Source organism: Paroedura picta, chromosome 4 (assembly GCF_049243985.1).
Source record: "Paroedura picta isolate Pp20150507F chromosome 4, Ppicta_v3.0, whole genome shotgun sequence".
NCBI classification, from domain to species: domain Eukaryota; kingdom Metazoa; phylum Chordata; class Lepidosauria; order Squamata; family Gekkonidae; genus Paroedura; species Paroedura picta.
Genome location: NC_135372.1, coordinates 9,695,524 through 9,716,328, shown reverse-complemented (window position 1 = coordinate 9,716,328; position 20,805 = coordinate 9,695,524). Strand labels below are relative to the sequence as shown.

General features: G+C 49.2%; 1 protein-coding gene across 1 annotated transcript in view; it reads right to left on the bottom strand.

The window, feature by feature from the left end:
* Positions 1-20,805, bottom strand: part of LOC143834876 (nuclear receptor ROR-beta-like) — a 48,107-nt gene that overhangs the window by 11,781 nt on the left and 15,521 nt on the right. The window contains exons 2-5 of the mRNA XM_077331766.1: positions 7,480-7,565; positions 5,734-5,875; positions 4,703-5,116; positions 1,393-1,514 (exon numbers count right to left, since the gene is read on the bottom strand). Of these exons, the coding sequence (XP_077187881.1) occupies positions 1,393-1,514; positions 4,703-5,116; positions 5,734-5,875; positions 7,480-7,565 (764 nt within the window). The remainder of the gene's footprint in view (positions 1-1,392; positions 1,515-4,702; positions 5,117-5,733; positions 5,876-7,479; positions 7,566-20,805) is intronic.

The window sequence follows — 20,805 nt, the reverse complement described above, 5'->3', positions numbered from 1 at the left end:
TCGGTTGGTCAATTTCTTCTTTTTCACAGACCAGCTTGCCTTCTACGCTTCATGCTGTTTAAAGACCGCCAGTGAGGGGGATCTCCCCACCTCCTTAACAGCCCATTCCACTGCTGAACTACTCTGTGAAAATATTTTTCCTGATATCTAGGTGATACCATTTCTATATGTAGTTTAAACCCATTACTACTGGCCCTATCCTCTGCTACCAACAAGAACTGCTCCCTGCCCTCCTCCAAGTGACAACCTGTCAGATACTTCAAGAGAGCCATCCTGTCCCCTCTCAGCCTCCTCTTCTCCAGGCTGGACATTTCCCTCAAGCTTTCCTCCTAGGGCTTGGTCCCCGGGCCCTGGATCCTCCTCATCGCTCTCCTCTGTACACTCTCTATTTTGTCCACCTTCTTTTTGAAGTGAGGCCTCCAGAGCTGCACACACGACTCAGGTGGGGCCTGACCAATGCGGTATACAGTGGGACTACGACATCTTGCGATTTTGAAGGGATGCCTCTGTTGATGCAGCCCAAAACTGCATCACCTACCCTAAGATCTCATTCACACACACTGCTACCCAGAAACATATCTTCCAGTATGTGTGCTTCTCATTTTTGTGACCCAAATGTAGAACTCTGCAATCATGTACTTGCCATTAGCTGTTTTTTTCTGCCTGGTGTTTGTTATATTGTTTCACTGACCTGTCATCATTTTATATATTTTTATTATTATCTTTTGCACTAATATGTTTCTGCGGCCTGTTCCTTTGGTTCTGTCAGGTGAGATTCTCAGGTTAATTTGTGCTGATCCCAATTAGTGATGTAATAAAATTCCACAAAAATCTCTCCCATGATATCTTCTGCCCTGGCTTAGGACAGCTGAAACAAACAGCTTGGAAGGTCGTGTAAACTAGCACTGTTTTCACAGACCTTTGGTGTGCTAATGCTGCTGGGTGGTTTTTGCACCTGACTCTTGCATGACAGGAGTTGAAAAGGGGGGGGGATTGTGGGTGCCCCTATAAGTATGCTGGCTTAACTGTAATTCAGCAATTGTAATTGTAATTCAGCAAGGAACCTCCTTGTACCTGTTTGTATATTTCTTCAATAAAGAGATTTCTTTTGCACCAAAGAGTCTGCTTGTCAGTAGTTCCACAGGGATTTGACAGTAGGGTGGAGGAACTATACGTTTCTTTGTGAAGTGAGTGGGAATGATATGTCTACCAATGCCAATCAGCCATGAATGCAAAATTGAACCCCCATGTGCAGCAACCAAATAGATGCTTATAGAGCAAAGGACATTGTGAAATTCGCAGCATCTATGGTGGAGAAAGCATGCTGGCCTAAACAGGCCTTTGGTTCAGGCGGGGACATGTTCATATTCAAAACAGGGAGAGAAAATATACCTTGCTTTGCATGCCTCTGATCTCCTCATGTGAGTAAAGCGTCCAGGCTAGCCTCTTCAGCTCTTCACTGGTGTACTGGGACGTTTCCAGGTGTGATTTGACCACGTTCTGGGCAAGGTGTTCTGTAAATGCAAGGACAGCGTCAGGCCCCTGTTACCCCATCCCAAGAAGCAGCCAACCCCGCTGCACTCCTTTTCAGATATAAATATTCCCTACAGCCTCTGCTCTTCACTGATCTCTCCCTGGTCCTCCCTGGTCCTCCGCTGAGATACAGTGGAGGGGGCTGTGAGTAGCGTTGCCAACTCTGGGTCGGGAAATACCTGGATATTTTGAGGGTGGAGCTTGGGGGAAACGGAATGTGGGAAGGTGGGATTACAATGGGGTATAATGCTAGAGCAGGGGTGGGCAAACTGTGGCACTCCAGATGTCCATGGACTCCAATTCCCATGAGCCCCTGCCAGCGAATGCTGGCAGGGGCTCATGGGAATTGGAGTCCATGGACATTTGGAGGGCCACAGTTTGCCCACCCTACGCTAAAGAGCCCATCTTCCAAAACAGCCGTTTTCTCTAGCTGAACCGACCCTGGTGAGCCTCTGCCAGTCAGAATAGACAAGATGTGCACAAAGTGCACAAAGGAAGCTACGCACAACAGACGGCCGGGCCCTTGCATGCTTCTAGTCCCTGTTGCTAGCACATCTTGGTTCTCATCACTTTTAGACTGGTTCCCTTGACCTACCCGCTGAATCTTAATTTCATAGTTGGGGTGGGTGACCATATGTAACCTAGGCCCGTATGAAACATAGGGGGCAGTCCTGTGCCCCCCTCCCCAGTGAAATCTGACCTCTCTACTCCTTCCTCTGGCGTAGTTTTCCTACCCAGAGATCCTGCCGAAAATGACTAAAAACCTTCCAAGATTTGAACCTACAAAGCTACTTTATACCAAGACAGGCTGGTTCATCTAGTTCATGAGTCTGTAATACAGGCTTTCTCAATCAGGGTTTTGGGAAACCCTGGGGTTTCTTGATGGCTCTGGAAGGGTTTCCAAAAATCAGTGGTAGTTCATTAATTTGAATATGTTTTTTAAAATTGGTTAAACATTCAGCAGCAGTATGACCCTATATGGTCACGTTGACCCTCCCACCCCTCCCAAAATGGCCAGTGATGGGCCTGGAGGGGGTGAGAAGGGGAGGGGCCTCGGATAGGCGTGGCCACAGCTATGCACTGCACATAATCCCGCCACTTCTGGGGGTTATCAAAGCCTGAAGAATGTTTCAGGGGTTTCTCAACAGTAAAAAAGTTGAGAAAGGCTGGTCTAATCAGAAACCTCTCCCAACACTTCCTACCTGCGAACCTTTAACTAGAAATGCATGGGCTTGAACCTGGGGTCAACTATAGAAGTGGTCCCAAACCCCCTGTCCGGAGACCGGTACCGGTCTGTGGATCAGTTGGTACTGGGCCGCGGCTCCTCCTTGTCCTTCTCCCCGGCTGCTGCCTTGGTCGCTGTCCTGCCACTCTGCCACCGGCTCACTTTTGGTGCTCTCCAGCAGCCATTATGGCTGGGGCTCTCCCTCAGCATGGCACTGCACAGCTATTGCTGGCAGTGCCCCCCCCCCAGCAGGTGGCGGGAAGTCAGGGGCGCCAGCAGGAAAGCAAGTGGAGCAGGGGCTCAGGTGGCAGCGATGGTGACTTCCTTCGGCAAATGACTACCCCCCCCCTGGGCCTCAGTCAAGCCACGTACAAAGTTATCGACTTTCGCATAGTCAACCTCATTCATTGCATGTCAGTGTTGAAATACTATTTCAGCAGAAAGTGAAGTATCGTTACACATCAACCACTTAAGGCAGGGGTAGTTAAACTGCAGCCCTCCAGATGTCCTTGGACTACAGTTCCCATGAGCCCCTGCCAGTGAATGCTGGCAGGGGCTCATGGGAACTGTAGTCCATGGACATCTGGAGGGCCACAGTTTGACTACCCCTGACTTAAGCACACAGAAATAGTGAAATCAAGTGCAAGTGGATGTCAAATATAGACCTTGGGGCTAACCACAGAAGCTGAACAGCTGGAATTCTACACAGCAATTAATAGGACCCTCCAAATAAAAATTCATCCCCAGGCTGAAATTCTACCCAGGGATGAAATTCATCTGACAATATGTTTAGTCACAGGTAAATTCTGTTTGGTATATGTTGTTTTTTTTCCCCACCATCTCCTTTTCGTGCCTTTGTTTTATAGCTTAAAGAACCCCTCCCTGTTTTGTCCCCACCAAGTTATGGCTTTCAGGAGTCAATTCTCAGTTCTCGTTAGGAGGATATCGAAATTGAGAGCTGCTTTCCACTTTACTGGCAAAGCCATTGCTTATTATATTGTTCAACGTGCATAAAAAATAAGCAGTAACTTTACCCGTAAATTGAAAAGCAGCAATAAATCCCTTCTCCCTTGTAGGCAGGGGTAGTCAACTTGTGGTCCTCCAGATATCCATGGACTACAATTCCCATGAGCCCCTGCCAGCAAACGCTGGCAGGGGTTCATGGGATTTGCAGTCCATGGTCATCTGGAGGACCACAGGTTGACTACCCCTGGATTAACTTACCCCTAACTATTGATTCATGATTGTAATGGCTGGTAGGGGAAGAACCAGAAGCATTTTATTCAAATGGAAACATGGAAACAAGAACAGCAGGCTTGAGTAACCTCAACAGAGCTACAAGTGTTCCAGATTGGGCATCTGGTATTGCCACTATATTTTACATTTTGAAAATAATAGAAATTAAGTTTGAATAAATTTAAATAACATTTAACCCCCAGCAAAATTCCATACTCAACTCAACGAAGCCCCCCTGCAACCCAACTCCATGCCTTGAGATAGATGTTAAAGACAATCAAAAGATGTGTATAAGTTTCTGGGGGAGGGGCCCATGGATCTTCCTTGCCCTGGCCTTAACAGCGCTTGGTAGAAACTCAATTCGACCTTGTACTAGTTTATTCTGGCATAAAAACCTGGAATCTGCATGGAAATATGCTGGATACAAACTAGCATAATATCGAATTGACCACTAGAGGGGGCAAAAGGGGTATGGAATAAAGTCCTTTCTACCAAAGAAACAGGAACTTACGAGGAAAATGAGAATGCGGAACAGTTCCCTGTGGTAATTCCAGATGAATGGCGAAGCACCCTTGGCAACGCCACCCCAGCTACAATCTGTGACAAAGAGTCAGGGAGGAACACAAGGGAGCAGCCTCAATGATGTCCAACAACTTCCCTAAGATTCTCTCCCCAGGTGGAATTGGATCCTGCAACCCACATACTAACCGATCTCCATCACTGAAATGTCCGAGACCAACTGGCTGCTCTCGAGGGGACCATGGGTGTAGAAGGCAGGGTCTAGCATCAGCTCATAAATCGATTCTTGCTTGATGAACTTGGCATCGCTGAGGTCAATGCTGGATTGGTCAGGGGACGGCTGGGCTGAGGTCAAGAGGTCAAGGTTGTAGTAATTGCTGTTCCCGTCAGGAGTCAAGGGAAAGTCGAAAAGGAAGCTGTCGGAGAGCATGGAGATGTCATCTAGATCAGAGAGGCCGCTGCTCACGCTGGTGGTGTAGACCCGTGACAAGGTCTCTGGCTCCTCCTTGGCTTCGCTGCTCTGTTCTTGGCTCTGTTGGTGTTTCTGCACTTCAGCGTAAAGACTGTCCCGTTGCTTTTTAGACATGCGGCCGAACTTCACCGCTGAAATCCAAAATGGAGAGGAAGAGCAGTGACAATTGGGCAGGTGTCAAACATGCCCCAAACGGATTTCACCCTGCAGGCCAGGGTGATGGAGCACCCCTTTGCAAGTTCAGCAGTGTGTCTAGCTCCAAACCATCAGCCCTTAACTCCTCCTTCGCTGTTTAGGAGAACAATTTACGAACATTACACAACGTAACTACGCTCTGTACACAAATGTAGCATGCTGCTAGGGGCTCATGGTAATTGTAGTGCATGGATATCTGGAGAGCCACAGTTTGGCCATTACAGCTCTAGAGGCAGAGAGGACAGAGTTTATTTATTTTAAAATTTGTACCCCGCCTCTCACGGCTTACAGAATAAAACCATTAAAACAGTATATTGCAAAGGATAGTAGATGTACAGCTCAGACTAAAATGGCCATTTGCATTGACTGACCAATGCTGAATTTATAGCTGCAGTACCACTCTTTGCCCACCTGCACTGGTGGCGCTATAGAGCAGCAGAGAGAAATAAATCCGAGTCCTTCTGCCGGTTCAAAACTTTACCCACAATTGCCACAGCTGGACTTCATGCAACGTTATCATTTTCTGGATTACAATCACCACAATCGCACTCACCATCGCGGGACATCCCCAAGGCTAGGCATTTCTGCAAACGGCAGTGCTGACACCGGTTGCGGTTGGTTCGGTCAATGAGACAGTTCCTTTGGCGGGAGCAAGAGTAGGTGGCGTTATTCTGTTGGCTTCTGCGGAAGAATCCCTGGAGAGGGGACAGGGGAGGTCGATGGGGATTAGCCTCTTCCATGATGGACAAAGGGGCTATTGGGAGATTGCAGGCTAAAGCATAGCAGATCACGTGATAAAGCTCTACCTGCCCCAGTCTCCCTGTTTGCCATTTTTTTTAAAATCCTCATATTGTGTGTGTATACGTGAATCTTCCTGTATGGAGAAAATTAGATTTTAAGGGTGACACGTAGGCTAGAACGTCTAAAGATCCTAAAGTTGTAGGGCAGGAGTGGCCAAAAAGTGGCTCTCCATATGCCCATGGACTACAATTCCCAGAGGCCCCAGGGAATTGTGGTCCATGGGCATCTGAAGAGCCACAGTTTGGCCACCCTTGATGGAGGGGATCATTTAACTTGGTTCCTCTTTCATGAATGATCTGAAAATACTTGTATTCTTATTGGATCAGACCCAGCTCTGGCCTTTTCCTATTTCTCATTTCCCTTGCTTGTGAGTTCCTGTTGCTGGGGAGGGGTCTGTTCTGTGCAGTGTTCAACTCCCTCTAGTGGATAGTTTGATATTACGTGGCTTTTTGTCCAGCATATCTCCCTGCAGGTTTAAACTGCAGGTTTTTATGCCGGACATAAAGCGAGTGTGTCTGTTCGGCATGTGTTTTTTGCCATATAGTGGTCAGGTTGATATTATGTGGCTTTTTGTCCAGCATATTTCCCTCTAGGGCTGATTCTGCACTTACTTTGTTTATTCCGTTGTGGATCCTGCTGAATTCAGATCGATTTGAACTCGGGTCTTCCTCTATCCCCCCCCCATTGAAACAAAAGAGTGTTCTGCATCTGATTAGGGAAGCTCAAAAGGGGGGGGGGGAGGCAAGGGGAGCAGGAGGCTCTTTCTTTTCTTCAACAGGGGGCAAGGGAGAGGATTGGAGACAGTAGAAGAGGGGGAATAAAACCAAGAGGAAAATCTATGCCAAGAGAAGTTAGGGTTTCTGGAGGCTCTGCTGAGAGAAGTTAGGGCTTCCCCTTCAAGGGAAGCCTTGCAGACTGGGAACAAGGAAGCCTTTGAACTGACACCCTGGCCAATCAGGGCTTTTCTACAGCATTGGAGGCAGAAAGTTAGTTTGGAAAAAGCAGAGAGCTGCACCTTTACTCATGCCGATTTTTCTAATATCGAGGGTTACATCCATTCCAGGATATTGTGGGGGAAAGGTAGGGTCACTCTGGATCAATCCTGCTTGTTGCAGAAGGAAAATTTAAATCGGCCAAAATCAAAATGGAAATCGTATTCAGTGTAGGGACTGAATCGACCTGGGGTTGGAATAAAAGCTCCGTGCAGATTCAGCCCCGGTTTAAACTGAAGGTTTTTATGCTGGACATAATGAAATGTAATATTAAATCAACTACTAGAGGAGTAAAACACACGCGGAACAGGAGAATTTGCCGAAACAGGAATACTCAGGTGAAGAAAAGTCTTGTCTAGTCCACCCTTGTCCTTGAAAAATGCAGTCAGCATATCTGGTGGTTATGGGTCCCGTAAGTTAATTGCACATTTTGCTTATCCCTTGTGGGGTCAATTCACTCCAAGAGGACAGCCCAGCTTCACAGCAGCCTCCCCCCCCCCACTCACCTTACATCCTTCACAGGTGATGACACCGTAGTGAATCCCCGAAGATTTATCCCCACATATTTTACAGGGGATCACTTCAATTTGCGCTGCAGAAAAGAGTGAAGGTAAAGGGGGAGGGGGGGAGGCAGAGGAGAAAGACAAAATGCCCACATGGTTAACTTTTTGCCTTTAAAAAGCTGCATGTGTGTATCATAGGCTGTACATTTAGACAGGGTGGGACGAAAACGCATGCAATTATTAAAATAGGCATGTTTCAAAGGGTTGCTACATAGGTCTGCAGGCTCCTACCCCGAATTCTGGGGTATAAACCTTTGAGTGTCAACATTTTGGTTCCCTGATGAAGGGAGTGCCAAGTCACAGAATCTGCAAATGCTAACCTCATTCAGCCCTTACATCTGTATTCTCACCAAACCCCCCCCCCTCCAGAATGGCTATACATCCTCTTATTTTATTTCTCATTTGGAATAGTAGAAATGAATTAGAACTGAATGAGTAGGAGGATGTCATATAATTTGGAATGGCAGACAGGAAAGGATTCCACTGCACAGCCAATCGCCCCACTTTGAAGGAGAGGATGCCTGAGAGGCAGGGGACTCAGCTAATTACACCCATCATCCCGCAGTTAAGAAGGGTACACTTGCCCATCAATAGAATCCGAGAGTTGGAAAGCACCACACAAGCCATCTAGTCCCACCCCCTGCTCAATGCAGGCGCAGCCTAAAGCAGCCAGGATAATCTCCATTTGGATATATTTATTTCCTTCAAGGTTTCCCGATAAAGTTTGATGTTGGGTTGCCAGCTCTGGGGAGGGTTGAGATTAGATAGGGCAGGGCCCTCAGCAGGGGATCACCCCATAGAGACCACCCCCCAGAGCAGCCATTTCCTCCAGGGGAGTTGATCTTGAGCATTGGGAGATCAACCGTAACAGTGGGAGGTCTCTAGGCGTCACCAAGAGATTGGCAACCCTACTTTGAAGGATGAGTAAAAAAGGACAATGGAGGGGAGGTCTGGGCTGTTTCAAGCAAAGGTTGGATACACACTTTTCTTGGATGCTTTAGGATGCTTTGGGCTGATCCTGCGTTGAGCAGCGGGTTGGACTAGATGGCCTGTATGGCCCCTTCCAACTCTATGATTCTATGATTCTGATTCTATAAGGAACACAAATCCTATGGGGGGTTGGAAGGGACACAGACATTTATGGTGGCAGGACAATCACATCCTGGGATGGGGCGTAAGGACGCATGGATGAGGGTCACCACCCTCCTGGCAGTACCAGGAATCGTTCACTGTTACAGTTGAGCTCCAGATCACAAAGATGATTTCCCCTGGGAAGCCCCCAAGATGGCTTCATTTATTTACAACTTGATTTATCTACCGCCCCTCTTGGACTTGCGGTCTGGGGCAGCGAACAGCAGGTTCAGAAATGCCATATCCATTCCCAGTTGTAAAACAATAAACCAGCGTTTGCTGGCAGGGGCTCATGGGAATTGTAGTCCATGGACATCTGGAGGGCCGCAGTTTGACCACCCCTGCAATAAAAACTGGGTAACTAAAACAAGGGAAGCAACACAACATTTAAAATTGTATGTGGAAACCAGTTCTTAGCACCAATGACGGATCATTCCGGGCCTGTCAGTGTTACAGGTAAGGAGGTAGTGCAGGTGGGGGCGGAAGCAAGGAGGCCCCATCTGTTGTTTTAGAATGTTTCCTCTCTGGCTTCAACCATAAACCTGGTGGAAGAGCTCCATCTGCGGAACTCCGTAAGCTTTGCCAGGGCTCTGATCTCACCAGGGAGCTCGTTCCACCAGGGGGAAGCCAGATGTACGTCTTCGGGGACAGGGATCCTCAGGGGAAAATAGTCTAGAGAACTTGTTCTGCCACAGCGCCCGTTCCATAATGACATTCAACATCTGCATATCGCTCCAGTTCTGTCAACTACAGCAGGGAGATCTGAACAACTTTGCGTCTCCTCTCCTCCTCGCAGTCTCCTCTCCGGAGATAACTCACAAAGTTGACACATTTTGCCTAAGGGTATGCGGGATACGCGAGGAGCTGATTTCATCCCGGTAATCTGTCTTGCTGTTGGAGGAGGGTTTTATTTTTTTTCTCCCCCCCCCCTTTTTTTTTGCTCTGTGTCCATTGTTTTAAGTTTGCTGCATTGTGTACGTATTATTGTTTGCTGATTCTTCCCTGATGTTGTGTCAGGTTAAAAGTTTCAATCCATCCATCCCCTGGAGAAAACAGCTGCATTGGAGTGTGGACTCTATAGCATTATACCCCCCTTGAGGTCTCCCCCCTCCCTAAACCACGTCCTCCATAAAGTCCATAGCAGCTGAGAAACCTGCAAACCAGATTTTGGAGCTCCAGAATTACAGCCTCAAAGTCCTCCCTTCATACACAGAGGTGATGATAATTATTTTTTAAAAAATGAATTTTGGTTACTGTTTTGGAAATTCTTCTGATCTCCTTGCGTGGCTGTTGCTGAATGCTTTCAAAAATGCTATGATCAGTTTTGACTCCGAATCTTTGTGTTTCCTGGAAAAAGTCTTTATCTGCCAAAGAAGAGGGGTTGCAATTCACCCGACACCCAGGAGATGGCGGACACGTATTTCTTAGAGATCCAGCTGCACCAGTGTAAGGAGAAACAAAATATTGGAAATCTTTGGTCTCATACCCCTAGCCCACCCCCTAGATCCCTGGATCCACAGGGACCAGCCCCAGGCCTCTAAGAGTAACCCCTGGTGTGAAAAGAAGGAGTCAAAGAACCTTGGACGGGCACCTGTGTGGAAAGATCCTGCCGTCATCCAAGAGTATGAAAGCTGATCCCCAGAATTAAACTTTGTTCTCTTGTAATCAATGCAGGCTGAATCAAGGATGGCCAAACGCAGGCTCTCCAGATGTCAGTGGACTACAATTCCCATGAGCCCCTGCCAGCATGTGTTAGCAGGAGCTCATGGAATTGTAGTCCACTGACATCTGGAGAGCCACTGTTTGGCCACCCCTGCAGTAGGTCATCTGCAACTCGGGGGTGGGGGTGGGGGGCATCGACACTGAATGACCTTTTGCTTGCCTCACAGCTGGGAAAGATGCAGAAAAGGGAACCGGCCAGCCTCAGAAAAGGACTGCCTCGAATGGAGCTCTCGGGATTAATCCTCATCGAGAGGCTAGCCCAGCTGGTTTCCCAGACATCAAACAGCCCAAGTGTGGATCCAGCGGCCCTTCCCACAAGGGGAAAAAAACGACATCCCCAAACACCCTCTGGCCACTGAAACAGCGCATCTTCCAAACCGCACCAAATGACAACCGGGTTTGCAAAAACATGATTTCCAAAGGAGTGGTTAGATGTTCTTGGCCTGCGTCCTCTCGGCAAGGTGATTCACATGACCCCAGGTAAACAAACACAAGGAAGGCTGCGAGAACAGAGATGACATGTTACGCCGAACCCAGGCTGCTGCTGCAGTCAGCAAGGACGGAGTGAACAAGAAGTCTAGTCGCTTTCTTCACTCAGGGGGAAACCTTACAGCTGCACATCTCAGGAACCGGAGATCCATACAAAGCACAAGCCATGTGGACCCCTGACCTGGATAGCTCAAGTTAGTCTGATCTTGTTGCTAAGCAGGGTTGACCATGGTTGGTACTTCGATGGGAGACCACCAAGCAAGTTCCAGCTTGCCAAGCCGTGGCAGCCAGTGGCAAACTCTCTCTGTTCATGCCTTGCTTTCAGGTGGGTCACTGTGCTGGTCTGAAGCGGCAGAGCGAAGTTCAAGTCCAAAGGCACGTTTAAGACCAACAACTTTTTATTCGGAGAACGGCTGGCCTTTTGTACCCCCCTTTTTATTTGCCCAAAGAAGTCTCTAAGCGGCTTACGATCACCTTCCCTCCCTCTCCCTGTGAGGTGGGGGTGGGGCTGAGAGAGCTCTGAGAGAGCTGTGACTGGCGCACGGCCACCCAGCTGGATGCACGCGGGGGAGTGGGGAACCAAATCCGGCTCTCTTAGCCACTCCACCGAGCTGGCTTTAACGGCTACACCAAGGTGTAAGCACTGGTTTGCACACAGGATTCCTCGGATACGTTGACATATAACTGCCTGGGTTGCCAGTCTCCAGGTGGTGGGCTGGAGATCTTTTGGAATGACATCTGGTCTCCAGGTGCCAGAGGTCCGGTGGAGATAATGGCTGCTTTGGAACCTGGCTTCTATGGTGTTGTGCCGTACTAAAGACCTCCCCCTCCCCGAATCCTGCCGTCTCCCAGCTCAGGGTGTCGGGACCCCTAACTGCCATGTCCTTTGGCCTGTGGAGGTGGGAGGGGTGTGGCCTGTGCCCCATAATGCCCTGCAGGAACACCACTCCACGGTTCATGGCTGTCTCACCCAGTGACTAAAGCCATTCTGCGCAATTATCCGGCAGCCCAGAACGGCCCCCGCCCACATCAAGCAACAAGTTTCTCCCCGTGCTCTCGCCAAGAGAAGGCCTGGGATTACCTCAGCACGGATGACGAAGAACTCTGGGGGTCAGCCTCCGCCCCAGAGCAGAATGCCAACAATTTGTTGTGTAAAAATGGCCTTTGCTATCGCCCGCTCTGCCCCAAGCCACAGGTCCGCCTGTTGATCCACCTGGAATCTACTACTCTGGCTGGCAGCTGCACATTAGGGTTTCCCAACACCCAATCCTCGGACTGACCACTCGACTTCAGAAGACAGAGATCAATTTCCCGGGAGAAAATGGCTGCTTTGAAGGGCCTGTACCTCGCTGAGGTCTCCCCAAACCTCACCTTCCACAGCACCCCCTCTCCCCAACCTCCAGGAATTTCCCAACCTGGAATTGACAGATCTAATTCACTGATTAAAAGCATTGTCTGTCCGGTCTCATTAAAGTGTTGCTGGGACATTGGAGATCCCCTGGAACAATGTGGGGTCAGGGTCACCAAGTCCCTCCTGGCCACCAGTGGGCGATGGAGAGGCAGGATGGCCAGCTTCAGGTCAGGAAATTCCTGGGGATTTGGGGAGGGACAGGGACCTCAGAGACAGGGACCTCACTGAGTCCCCCCCCTCCAAAGCAACCCTTTTCTCCAGGGAACTGATCTCAGACATCCAGAGATGGGCTGTGATTCCAGGGGATCCCAGATCCCACCTGGAGGCCAACATACCTACGTGGGGTATGCAGCCTCCAAATTTTCATATGCACCCTTTGGTTTTCTGGGGGCTCTCTGCATGGGGTTAGTCCCTAGTCAAGGGCCCTGGCTGCTACCTGGTAGTGCTGCAACTTGGAAGCAATCCTGGGGTCAATAAAGTTCAAGGCTAGAGTTTTCCCCACAAGAAAAGTATCAATTCAAACATCAGCGGAACTGGCAAGTTCTTCCTTCCATTTGCTTGGCCTGCAGGGGACACCTGTTTATATAAAACAGCCCGACTCTTCCTGCTGGGTCTCTCCCCAAAGTGGGGTTTTCCGAGGCTGCCTTCCAGGTTTCTTTTTCCTCTTCATGTACACAAAGCAAACTTTTCCATGTTGGACTTTGCGATGCTTGGTTCACACAGCTGGGGGAGTAAGGATGGCGGATGGTTTGCGACGCATCGGTTTGCATTTTGTGAGCTTCTCTAGGTTAAAAACTCACCGCCAGTAGAAAACAAGTGCCATGAGCAAAGAAAGAGAGGGAAGGATCTTTCTTGTAGGGTAAGATTTCTCTTTGCAGGGAGGAAGAAACATCTACTGCAGGGACCCAGCACCAATAGTCGGGATTTGAACTCATAACAACTTGTTGCAGTTGGGGGGGGGGGGAGAGAGACAGCAGAGCTCACTTAGCAAGGCTGCACCTGAGCTTTTGAGTCGCCCAAAAACATCATTCAGAACTGGCTTCCAGCAGAAGAAAACTGTTCCTCACTCGGTATATGCTCTGTCTACAAAACACACAGCCAGAAGGAATTCTCTGCATTGTACACAGTCAGTCTCTGGGCTTCTGCATCCCAGCTGCCTGCAATTTCACACTGGATGTTTTTAACATCAAGATGCTGCCGGCCTCAGTTTTGCAAGTTTGTGGTGACTCATTGCAAGAGGGAAGTAACGAGATTTTTCATTCGACTTCCTTCTTCCCATCCAGAGAGAAAGCTCCTCTGTTATGAGATATTTCAGAGATTGTTTTCTTTCCCCAATATGCTCACCTTATCCTATTCTTTTTTAACATACTGGGGGGGGGGGAATGCACCCATTTTTGAGGCAGCAATACTGAGGCAGGGCCAAACCAGGTCACCCAAAACCAGATATGCACTCTCCAGAGCTGCCCTTAACAGTGACTTAGAAAGGCAGGTATCCTTTCAAAGGATTTGGGACTGAGCCTGAAATACAGACACTTGAAAGCATAACTTTGTGCAACATGACGTAAGGAAGCATGGCATGACCAGGTGACCTGTTCCTGCCCTTGGGTTCCACCCTTGCCCTGGCTATCCTTTTTCTCATTTGCCTTGCTGCCCACCACACCATACAGTTGTGCACACGGACGATGTGGCGAACATTCAAAACAAATTTCCCAAAGTTCCGATGGATGTAAATCAAGCAAAAGGCACGCATGCAGCTCTCCCCACAGAGTTCGGGGCCTTTGTGCTTTTTCTTCTGTGGATTCCCCACTGGGGATGGAGATCACAGCCTCTGGGCGCGTGCAGAGTGCTTTCTGTACCACATCCCTGCATGCCCAATTGGGCGGACCAAGCCAGGGGACCAAAATGTTTTTGAAAATTAATGAAGTGCCAACACCTGAGCACCTTTCTCTAGGGCTGCCAAATCCAGCTTGGGAAGCTCTGGGAAACAGAGGGGTTGATCCTGGGGAGGAGAGGGACCCCAGGGAGGTATAACACCACAGACTCTAACCTTGGAAGCATCCATTTCCTCTGGAGGAGTTGCTCCATGCAGCCTAGAGAGGAGTTGTCATTCCAGGAGGTCGCCAACTATACCTTTGCGCAGTTCTTACCTCTTAACTAAGGGCAACTGGCCTTCAAGTGGGAGCCTCTGGAACGGCAGCTCATCTCCAGACTATAGAAATCGCCGCTTTGGGGGGGTGGGGTCTGTGGGATCGTACCCCACTGAGGGTCCCTGTCCTGCCCAGGCTTCACCCCCAAACCCCCAGCAGTTTCCCAACCGGGATCCGGCCACCCTAACCCCCTTCTGGAGCCGGCGGGGACCTGGCAGCAGTGCCGAAGGAAACCAATATGGCAGGCCTGGGCCAAGCGAGGCCACCTGAGGCCACCTGAGGCCACCTGAGGCCTGAAGGCCGATCTTGCCGAGGGAGTCAGATTTATGATAACAGGAAAACGAAATGTTCCCACTCTCTCCACCCACCCCCCTTCTCCCCTCTTCCTGCTTCCGGCACCCAAGGAAGAAGGGGCAGGCGGTTCCCAACCAGGAGGCTGAGTCCCTCCCCCTGCCCTGGCCCTCCCGCTCCCTCCTGCCCGGCTTCTCTCCCTGAGGCTTGTTGTTGTGGTAGGCACACGGAGGCTGCAACCGCGCACAGTTAGATAACTGCCATCTGCCAAACATATCGTTGACGTACGAGCGGGATGCGGAGGGAAGGGGCCCGCCCTGGCCTCGCTCACCCATTGGGCTGCCGGGCCTGCTTGTTGACTCAGTGGTGGATGCCGTTGGGCGTTGGGCCTGCCTGTCAGGCTTCTGCCAAGCACACGGCGTCATTGTGCTGCCCTACTGACATACTTTCGGCCTCGGATATAACTTCCCGAGGCACTTGCATAACACCCGCCCAGCTGGATTAACTCAGCAGGCCAGGAAAGAAGTGTGCGGGGTGTGTGTGTGTGTGTGGGGGAGCCATTTCCAAATTTCATTCTCTCTGCAGCCAGGAGACAGAAGAGACCAAAAGAGTGGAAATATAGACCAACACACCGTTACAGATCAATGGAACCTCTGTGTTCAGTCGCAGTCTACCTCTAGGTCAGCCTCTCTCGAGTTTTTTTTTTTTTTTACTTGTTACAAGAATCCCCTGGAATTGCCTTCAGTCTCCAAGAACCCCCAGAAGTGGCGCAATTGTGCAGAATATGGTTGGGAAGCAGAGTTGTGTATGTGTGCACACCCGCCCCCACCGTGCCTCTCCCCCATCCTAGGCCATCATTGTCCATTTGGGGGGGGGGGCAGGTCAACATGACCATATGTGGTCATACCGCTCAATAAATGTTGAACACACTTTAAAATATATTTTAAAAAATTAACTCGCACCCATTTGGGAAACCCTTCCAGGGCTATTAAGAAACCCCAGGGCCGTCGTGAAAACCTGTTCTAGGTCCAAACAACAGGGGAGGTTGCTTGCCTTCCTACTTGGTTTTGTGAGCTTCCCAATAGCAACCAAGCATTTGGGGAGGCATCATCTGGGCATGGGGGGCACATCTGGGTCATTATGGGTGGGTGTCCTGCCTTCTGCAGGGGGTTGGACTAGATGACCTTGGAGGTCCCTTCCAACTCGACATTTCTGTGATTCTATGATCTCTGCTGTAGTTGGAAACGGAACCCAGGGCCCATTATGCACACGTTAGATAATGAACTTTCAATTCACTTTAGAAGTAGATTATCCTGTTCTGCACAGGAAAATCCAGCTGCAAATTCACATTGAAAGTGCATTATCCTATGTGGCCATGTTCTTTCCACTGGATGTGTAGGTACAATCGATTGTAACAGCACTGGCCCGATTTGGTATTCCAAGCAGTGAAAAACAGGCGTAAGACCCACTGAATGAACGCTAGAGTGAAGATATTGGATTGTTTTAACTGGGGCTGAGGCTGTTTTATTGTTGATATTGATTCTTGTTTTTATTGTTTATATTGTTTATATTGTTTTATAGAAGGACGTAGATAAAATTGAAAGGGTACAGAGGAGAGCGACGAAGATAATCTGGGGCCAAGGGACCAAGCCCTATGAAGATAGGTTGAGGGACTTGGGAATGTTCAGCCTGGAGAAAAGGAGGTTGAGAGGGGACATGATAGCCCTCTTTAAGTATTTGAAAGGTTGTCACTTGGAGGGCAGGATGCTGTTTCTATTGGCTGCAGAGGAAAGGACACACAGTAATGGGTTTAAACTACAACGATATATATATCAGGAAAAAGTTTTTCACAGTCAGAGTAGTTCAGCAGTGGAATAGGCTGCCTAAGGAGGTGGTGAGCTCCCCCTCACTGGCAGTCTTCAAGCAAAGGTTGGATACACACTTTTCTTGGATGCTTTAGGATGCTTAGGGCTGATCCTGCGTTGAGCAGGGGGTTGGACTAGATGGCCTGTATGGCCCCTTCCAACTCTATGATTCTATGATTCTATTGTTTTATTGTGAGCCGCCTTGGGCCAGCAGTTGCCGGGAGAGGTGGGGTATAAATATAAAAATAAATAATATAAAGATGTACTTACTCTTTTGGGGATTTAACATTTTATGCCAATAAAGGTATCTGAATCTGGGGATTTAACATGCATAAAGGTATGAGTGAGTGTGGGTCTTAGGGACAAACACCAGCATTGGCAGAAAGGCTAGTGTTGGACTAAGATCTGCGTTCAAATCGCTACCAGAAGAACTCGAGAGATACTTTCCTTCAGCCGAGGCTACTTTACAAGAAGAAGAAGAAAGGAAAACTACATGTGCCATTTTGAGCTCTTTAGGAGAAAAACCTACTGGGGAGGGGAAGGGGGGATGTTTCCCAAATATCTCCCAATCATTATTTTTAAAATTGAGATAATGATTTTCTTGGAAGACAGCCAGTGTAGGGGTTAGCGCGTCAGACTTGGATCTGGGAGACCCAGGTTCGAATCTCTACTCTGTCACGGAGAGCTTGCTGGCAAACTTGGCCCAGCTGCCCACTGTGTGCCGATCCTACCTCACAGGGTTGTTGTGAGGATAAAATGGAGGCAAGAAGGACGATTGCAATCCGTTTTGTAGAGAAAAGTGGGGTATAAATTAAGGCAATGGCCGGAAAATAAAGACAGATCGCTCAAAGGGTTGATTGCTCCCGCTTTGATGTGCAGTGGGGGCTGTTTTACAACCCAAGTATACACGAGATGGTGTGCAGTAGGGATGCCAGTAGGGACATGGGAACCCCTTGTCATTCTAGCTCCAGACCAAAGAGATCCGTTCCCCTAGAGAAAATTTGGAGGGTTGCTTTGGAGGGTGGTTTCCATGGCATTATTCTCCATTGAGGTCCCCTCCTGGCCCCACCCCCAAAGTCTACAGGTATTTCCAAACCCAGAGCTGGCAACCCTAACTGCATGTGCGAAGTGTTTGTTTCAGGGCACTCAGATACCAGTTATCAAAGCAGCCCAACTAGCAGGAGCCATCTGACCGGCAGAGGTCTCTAAGGCAGGGGGAGCCAAACTGTGGCTCTCCAGATGTCCATGGACTACAATTCCCATGAGCCCTGAAGGGCTCATGGGAATTGTAGTCCATGGACATCTGGAGAGCCACAGTTTGCCCCTCCTCACTGCACCCTTTCCTGAGATTTTTAAGGGGGCCCCGGTGGTCTCCAGATGTTGACCTTCATCATTGAATTTCACCTCCCCTGCCTCAAGACACCGTTATATCACTCCTTCCCCAGGACAAAACGACAACCGGCTCCCGAAACAATGACCCCGCGACTCATAGTTGGCAACGCCCAAAGGGTTTCAGTAGAACAGGCAGTGCCCACACCTCTGGAAGGCTCTGGCACCGGGCGTGGCCGACAATCCACATTCCTCCTGAGCAAGGAGATGAACTCAGGGCGTGCCTCCCAATTTATCCTGTGAATTCTCCTCTCTGCGCCACCGCCCACCGAGCTCCCAAATCGACTGGCGTGATGCCTTGGAAGTTGCTCTTAGATCTAAGCAGGGCGTGGGGCACGGGACAAAACCACCCCTCGCTCCCCCTTGGGGACCCTCCATGGGTATGTTCATGCGGGAAAGGAAGTCTTGAGAGGAGACCCATCCAGAGTGGTTGTTTTGCTTGGTGAAGGCCTCCCTTGGAATCCTGTGGTCAGTTTTGGACACCCCAGTTGAAGAGGGATGTGGACAAACTGGAGTGTGTCCGGAGGAGGGCAACAAAGATGGTGAGGGGGTTGGAGACCAAGATGTATGAGGAAAGGCTGGGGGAGCTTGGTCTGTTTAGCCTGGAGAGGAGGCGACTGAGAGGGGATCTGATAACCATCTTCAAGTATTTAAAAGGCTGCCATATGGAGGATGGAGCAGAGTTGTTTTCTCTTGCCCCAGAGGGACAGACCAGAATGAATGAGATGAAATTAATTCAAAAGAAATTCCGTCTAAAGATCCGGAAGAAGTTCCTGACAGTTAGAGCGGTTCCTCAGTGGAACAGGCTTCCTCGGGAGGTGGTGGGTTCTCCATCTGACGGAGAGGCTGATTCTGTGAAAGTTCAAGGGGGTGACAGATAACACTGGATGAGCGAGAGGGTTGTGAGTGTCCTGCATAGTTCAGGAGGTTGGACTAGATGACCCAGGAGATCCCTTCCAACTCTTATGTTTCTAAGCAGGTTTGTGTAGGAAGGCCTAAAAACAGCAAAGATGGCAGAAGGCCCACCATTTTGGAAAGGTGCATCCCATATTTCTGAGGCTAGGCTTGCCAACCTCCAGATGGTACCTGGAGGTCTCTCAGAATTACACATGACAGAGATCAGTTCCCTGAAGAAAATGGTTGGTTCACAGGGTAGATTCTAAAACAAGGTGGCCAAAATGTGGCTTTCCAGAGGTCCATGGACTACAATCACCATGAGTGCCCACCAGCAGGAGTTCATGGGAATTGTAGCCCATGCCCATCTGGAAAGCCACGGCCACCCTTTCTCTACAGCATTAAACTCCCCCTCCAAAAGGAACAGGCCATTCCAGAGTTCGTGGTCTTACCTGAGGCCATGCTAGCTATAATTTAAATTGAATGTAATTTAAATTGCTCTTCTTGACCCTGGGTTTCTTCGGGAGGTGGGGACGGAGAGTTCTTACCAAGAGGTTTTATATAAATGTTATATTGGTTTTAAATAATTGTAAGTATTTTTGTATATGATTTTAAATTATTAGCCGCTCTAATACCATGCTTGGAGAGGGGTGGCCTAAAAATCTAATAAACAAACAAACTGGCAAATAAACCAATGAACAAAACCCAGAGCCCTTTATGGGGCCACCTCCTCATATTGCTTCAGTGGGGGAGTATAGGCCAGGGGTGGCTTATTGGGGCTCTCCAGATATCAATGGACTACAATTCCCATGAGCCCCTCCCAGCTTGTATACATGAGGGACCGTTTAACCCCCTATGCCTCCTGTAGGGCTTTGCGCTTTGTGGGCATACACAGGCTGGAGATTCCTTGTTCAGTGCCAGGGCCTGGTGGAATGAGCTCCCGGAAGAGCTGAGGGCCCTGCTGGAACTTCTTCAGTTCTGCAGGGCCTACAAGATGGAGCTCTTCCGCCAGGTGTTTGGTTGAAAATCTGGGTCTCCTCTGGTGCCTTTGGGCTTCTTGCCCATGTTACATCTCCCGAGACACATACAATGCCAAATTTGCAGCTGGTAGGGGAGGGGGTTGTGAGGGAGGTTGGGGAGGGGTGGGTTTTTTAAATGTTGGTTTTATGGACATAATGTTGTGAGCCGCTGCGGGCCAACTGGTCTGGGAGCAGTGGCATATAAATCCAAGAAATAAACTAGAATAAATACAATAAAGAGTACTCCTTACGGAGTACACAGTTTGGCCACCCCTGGTGGTTGGAGACTGTGACAGCCCTTCCCCACCAACCCTCAACGACAGCCCTGCAGAGAGAGACAACAGAACCAATCAACTTCGGGGAAAGCTGATACAGAAGGAAGTACCTTCTAGAAGCCATAACAGTAAAATTAATGTTATTTGTCACGCTACACACATGCCTGGACTAGCACACTGGGCGTGGCTGAGCTCAGATCAGGATCCGTTATCCCATTTCTTATTTTGTTTGGCAAAGTCGAGATAGTGGCTGATGGGGTGAAGGATGCAGGCACCTCCTCCCTCCCCCCAATCTCCTGCTGCATGCTCTGGCACTTGGGGACAAAATTTGGGCCCAGCTGTACAGCTTGGCGGGGAGGTGAATCGATGACACAGAAAGAGGCACCCTGAGGAATGGAAGGAAATAGCAATTAATATCAGAAGGACTGTTGGTTCGAGGCCAGGGGACCAACAGGGATTTGCGAGGACATTACGTGAGGGAGGGTGTCCAAAGCTTTGGGGAATAAACTACGGCATAACTAGGACAGGAGTAAAACGTCTCTGGCAAGGACTGTTGGAAATTAAGCTTCGCTGACCTTCCTTCAAAGAAATACACCCGAAGCATCCTTTGCTTTGGAATCACTGCCGTCTGCTTTT